Genomic DNA, 5,676 nt, shown 5'->3' on the forward strand with positions numbered 1-5,676 from the left:
CACATCTCACCCCTGTACCTTAAGTGTATTAAGCATGTCAAACCACAGCTTGGCAGTTTCACACCAGGTATTAGGAAAAGCTTTACCAGGAGGTTAGTACAGCACTGAAACATTCCCAGAGACTGGGGTATATCCATCCTTAGAGGCCTTCAAGACACTAGAAGTCAGCTGCAGCTGACTTGCCAACCTGAGGCTGATAACTTCCTGCACAGAGCAGAACTTCACTATGGAACCTTCAGAGGTCCTTTAAAAAAGGATTTATAGGATGCCTACAGGCAACTTTTGGAGAAAGTTACATTGATCACTTTAGTCCATTATGTTTTCCAGCAGAAAGTTTATTCTCATTAAGGACAAGGAAATACCAACCAACAGCTCAATTTACAGACACAGATTAAACAAGCCCTGTCAAGCATTTTTACTTAATATGTGAAAAAAATCAGAAGTCTAAAGACATCTGATGTGTCCAAACTGTTCACATTAAAACTTGAGCTCATCCTTTAGCGTAAGCTCAACTGATGCTGCCTCTGTGTATAGCAAAGGGTGGAAACAATTCAGATTACTGGAACAGCTGTGTTTAAACAAGTACTGAAGCACTGAAGATTAGACTGCATTTACTGGTGTGGTATTAGACTGCTTTCCTTGCATCTCTTCAGATTCTCAGGCAGACTTGCAGAGAGCCACAGCAGAAAAACGAACTTCTCCTTTTTCACGTTCTGTAAATTGTCTGCATATCTTAGCAGAATCCTTGGAAGAAGAAAGGGCTGTTTAGATTTGCAGAACACTGATGCTGGTGTAGACCCCCAAAGGCTTTGTAGCTCTACTCTGGGTCACCACAACTAAATTGCATCTAGTAGCACCAGCAAGTACATACATTTATTTATCAGACATCTAGTTCTGTGGCACAATACTACCTTGTTACCATGGCACAAGAAGCACTAACTGCTACAGCAAGCAGGCACAGAAAGCTGCCACTATACCCTGAAAGCATGCCTCTCACCATTTCAGAAGCCTGGTTGCCTGGGAAACATGCAGCTAGTGGGAAGTCTTACCTTCAATAGCAAGTCATCTGAACTTGTGCCATGGTTCACAGGAAATGGCATACGCCCATCTATGAAAGAAAGTCTTATATCAGTCAGTATACTTACTGTTACTGTCAGGTTAGGAGATCTCAGCATAGTGGGCCCAAGAAAAGAGTACCCACATGAAGATAGTTGGACAAGTTCAGAGTACACAGTTTGGGGGGGGGGGGGGGGGGAGGGACTAAATAGTCTCAGCTCTACATGATATGACATGCTTTACAAAGGGGCCTGGGCATACAAATGCAAGCCACCTTATATTAAGACCTTCAACTAAAGGATCTTAATTTGTATTCTGAATTGGCTGAAAGCCTCAGTGAACAGCTCAGCTAGCAGCAAGCCTTATCCTGAAGAACCTTTACTTTAAAATAAGCCTACTCAAACTTTAGTTGGACTCTCAGTGCCTTACCCAATTCATACAGATGTCCATCCACATTAACAAACAGGATGAAGTGGAAGTTCACACTGTTGTCATCAACCTTGGAACAGACCATTAGATACATTTGTTAGATTAAAATGAAAGCCTGCTGTACAGTCTGAACCCTATGACTACAGGAGCTAGAACACCTTAGAAAGTTCTCCCAAGACAGAAAAATCAATGGCAGAGGACTGTTCAGTCAGACAGCTATCAACAGGAGAGGACTAGCAACTTAGGTCAGCTGAAGCTCTGCAAGACCAACTGCTCAGATCTCAAAGTCAGATTCTTTATGTCAAGCTCCAATAATCTTACCATAGTCACATTTCCTGGATATATCCAGGAAGAGTCTTGACCCAAATTTCCATGCATTTTTGAGGAAGGAACTCTGCACAAGCATTCATCCATTAGTCAGTCATTTCTCCTTCCCTGTGAGCTGTTAACAGGGATTTGCCAGATCTAAAACTTCACTGCTCTACCACCTTCAACACCCATCCCTCCATCCCAGATTTTACTCAATTCAACTCTTACCCGACATTGTCCTTCTTGTGCAACAGAGTTGTGGACTTCTTGTATAGCCTTAAGATAAAGCAGACATAGGTTACTATAGCCTTAAGTGCTGAGAGCCATCAGCAGTTTGTATAGTGCACATACCTTATTACTTGCAAAACATTTAGCTCTCTCTTCAGGAGACAAGTCAGCTGTTTCATCAAGAAACTTCTTCAGGGCAGACCCCTCATCTGCACAAAACCACAGATATTATTCAGCATAGGTAGGGAATCAGTTAATTCAGGTGTAGCCCACAATACCTAATGCTTATTATACTAAGTAGAAGTCATAGCATTTAGCCTGAAACCATCTTTAGCATAAGCACATTTCAACTGCCACTTAAAGCAGAAGTAAATTATTATCTGGAAGCTTCTGATGTCAAACCACACAAACAGCAGGAGTTCCAGTGCCTCAGGGTACTCTGAATACATTTAGCAGAAGTGTTCAGTCACATCTTGCAAGGAAATTCCAAGGAAGATACCATAGTAAGGATATTTAATTATCAACAAGGTAGATTAAAGTTCTGTCCTTCTACCTCACCACCTTCAAATGTATACATGCTTGCTCATGCCAAGCTTCCTTTGGTTTTCTAGTGCATGGATTAGCACTAAGATGTGCTAACTGAATTTGTGGTATTAAAGGAAAGATATGTCATTTGAAGGGTGTGCTATTTCAGAGAATCTTTTCAAGAAGAGTGAAGCAAAATTAGCCTACTATACATGTTTTCCTTTGTACAGGAAGCAATCCCACACCACTCAAGGGTTTGAGTTTTCCCTCTTAGGACAGAAAGAGGTTACATTATATACTGCAGATCTCTAGTAAAATAGATCTTGCCTCTCAAAGACAACAATAAGTTATTTTTGTCACACAGTTAAGGAAGTATCTTGACAAGACCTAGTAATTCTATCTCCTAGGAAACAGGAGTTTCCAGCCACCAAGAGCAGTTTTACACCCTCTTCTGTAGGATAAGAGGCAAAGCCTTGATCTCAGGAAATGGTCTTACAGGCCCATATCATCCTATGCTGCTTTCACATGGGAAAGTCAATCTATCAGATTTACAGGCTACCCTGAGCAAGCCTGTCTTAGACATGTAAGCAGCATGAAGAATTGTATCCATCCATTCAGGTTATATCAGCAGTGTCAATAACCACCTCTGAACAGGATAATTCCTAAATTGTAACAGACTGGCCAGTCCTACTACTTGCCTTTTCCCTTTGCCAAGGTGTTACTGAAGCATTGCTCACTACAAGGATAGAGGATTTGCAGCTCATCTGCAGATGTGGTAAAATTCAAAGTATATTAATTCCTGCAATTCAGGTAGCAGGTGAGACCATGTTTCTCAGCAAGAGCTAAAACCCTACTTACCAGAAGCAGCACAGCATGCTTTAACTTGGCTTGCCAAGGCACAAAAACCTCAGTTTTCCATATCCCCTACCTCAACTTTCCTCTATTTAAAAAAAACTGGAAATTCAAGCATCTCAGAACATTCATACTCACCAAATTTCAGTTTGTCTTTGTTATTAGCAACTGCATGTATCAGACCAATTGTCCCACAGGAGTTACTAACAGTCTGCTTCAGAAAATACACCTTGGAACTGATTTCTTGGTCCTTTATTTCTTCAGTCTGCTGTTTCCTGAAGTTCTCATGCTGTAAACATGCAATTTTTTTGAGCATTTAGCCACACTGATGCCTTTTTATTGGGCAAACTAATAGACAAATCAATTGCACAGGAGACCCAATAGCAAGACTGAACAGATTACCCAGAAAGTCATCTTTGTGGCATAGGTCCCATAAATCACTGTACATCTATATTGGATGAAAGCCAAATCTTAATGGACTACCTGCATGACTCAGTCATATTCAAAGGCACTGTACTTAGCCTCTCCATCTCTTTCATTGCCAAAATGGCTTGGGGGGGGTCATAGCATATAACAGATGGGCTCTTTCATCTCCTCTCCAGGATGCTTTGGTCCTTTCAGTGACACTCCTCAGCATGTCTTCACAACAGTTTGCCTTTTTACCTTTAGGTACTTTTCCTTCATGCACACAGACAAATTTAAAACCCATCACTACCAAGAAGCTACAATCCTTTCTTTAAAGGATCTATTAAGTATGCTTTATTTCAAAGTCCATTTCATCACAAAGTCTTCAGCATCAGAGCTGGACTAACTATTTGAATGATACAGGAGTACTTTAGGCCTCCTCAGCCCAATTAGGCATGAGGACAGAATTACCATTATCACACAAGAGTTAATTGTAGCCCCCCCCCCCAGTCTGGCACACAAAGCCAAGCGTAAGAGGAACATTACAGGGTAAAAGGCTGCTTTGGGCTGCTCATTTCATTTCAGGTGAGGCTGCCCAGAGGCCTGAGCACACAGCACACACTACCCACCGCCCCAGCCAGGGTGCCCGATGGCAGGGAGCCCACGGGGAACACGCTCCCCCCGGCAGCAGCAGCAGCCCACCGTCCACCCCGGGACCTGCGGGCCGGCGGTGCCCCTCCTGCCGGGGCGGCAGCCGAAGCCCCGCGCGGGGGCGGCACACGCGCATCGCCCGCGGCGGCAGAGGCGGTGCCGCCCGCCCCGTCAGGAGCGCCGCGTCCACCCCGCCGCCTCCGGGGGGCAGCGCCGGGCGGACGGGCCCTACCTGCGCCGTGAGGGGGAACAGCAGCAGCAGCGCGCAGGCCGGCGCCGGCACGGCGCCCAGCGCCTCCTCCTCGAAGCCCAGCACGTCCACGAAGCGCCAGCCGGGGCCCACGCCCAGGCGGGACAGCACCTGCGGGCACAGCGAGCGGTGGGGCCCGGCCCGGCCCGGCCCGCCGCCCCCCGCCCGGTGACACAGCACAACGCGCCGGGCCGCGACGCCCCCTGCCGGCCGCACCGGGCAGCGCCACCGCCCCCCACCCGCCCCGCCGCGAGGGCGCGGCCCTCGGCGCCGCTCCGCAGGTGCGCAGCCCGCGGGGGGAAGGCACATGCAGGGAGGGGGCCGGCGCAGTCCGGCAGTCCTGCGGCGGGCACTCACTTTGTTCAGCATCTGCAAGACAATAGGGAGACAACAGGCGTGAGCGCCGAGGGCAGAAAGGCTCATCACCGCTCCCCTCCCCCAAAACAGCCCCCCCCCACGGGCGGCCCCCCCCGCCGACACCCCCGCGCACCTCGGGGTTGATCTCCATGGGCTGCCACGCCATGGCTGCGCGGCGGCGGCGAGGAGGAGGAGTGAGGAAGGCAGGCTGCGCCCCAGGTACGGCGGTCTCCCCGCAACACTCAGCAACCCTCACACCCACCGCGGCCGTCGACGCTGCAGCACGGAGCCGCCCACCCGGCGGCTATATAGCGGCGGGCTGGCCCACTCCGCGCCGCGGCGGGGGGAGAGGGAGGGGCAAGGCACGACCAAGGCAGGGGGGCGCGGGGGGCGCCGCCCCGGCGGCGGCGGCAGCGGGGCGCGGGCAGGGGGCGAGCGGCTGCGGCCCCCGGGCAGCGGCAGCCGCCAGGAGACCCGCGGCGGTGGGGGGGGGCTGCCCCCCACCCCCGAGGGGGGTGTCCAAACGCTGGTCTTCCTCTGTGGGAGCAGGAGAACCCAGGCAGTGCTTTGCTGCAGCAGGATCCGGGCTCTTCTTGTGCCGTTATCGAGAAAGT

General features: G+C 49.4%; 1 protein-coding gene across 1 annotated transcript; it reads right to left on the reverse strand.

The window, feature by feature from the left end:
* Positions 1-314: 314 nt before the first annotated feature.
* On the reverse strand, positions 315-5,371 carry UCHL1 (ubiquitin C-terminal hydrolase L1). Its single transcript, XM_026093788.2, has 9 exons — positions 5,196-5,371; positions 5,063-5,074; positions 4,688-4,816; positions 3,538-3,688; positions 2,146-2,231; positions 2,023-2,070; positions 1,486-1,555; positions 1,050-1,108; positions 315-744 (listed from the first exon to the last, which is right to left on the reverse strand). The coding sequence occupies exons 1-9, from the start codon at positions 5,226-5,228 to the stop codon at positions 658-660; spliced, it is 675 nt and encodes a 224-aa protein (XP_025949573.1). The 5' UTR covers positions 5,229-5,371; the 3' UTR covers positions 315-657.
* Between the last annotated feature and the right edge of the window lie 305 nt (positions 5,372-5,676).

This window comes from Dromaius novaehollandiae, chromosome 4, assembly GCF_036370855.1.
Source record: "Dromaius novaehollandiae isolate bDroNov1 chromosome 4, bDroNov1.hap1, whole genome shotgun sequence".
NCBI lineage: Eukaryota > Metazoa > Chordata > Aves > Casuariiformes > Dromaiidae > Dromaius > Dromaius novaehollandiae.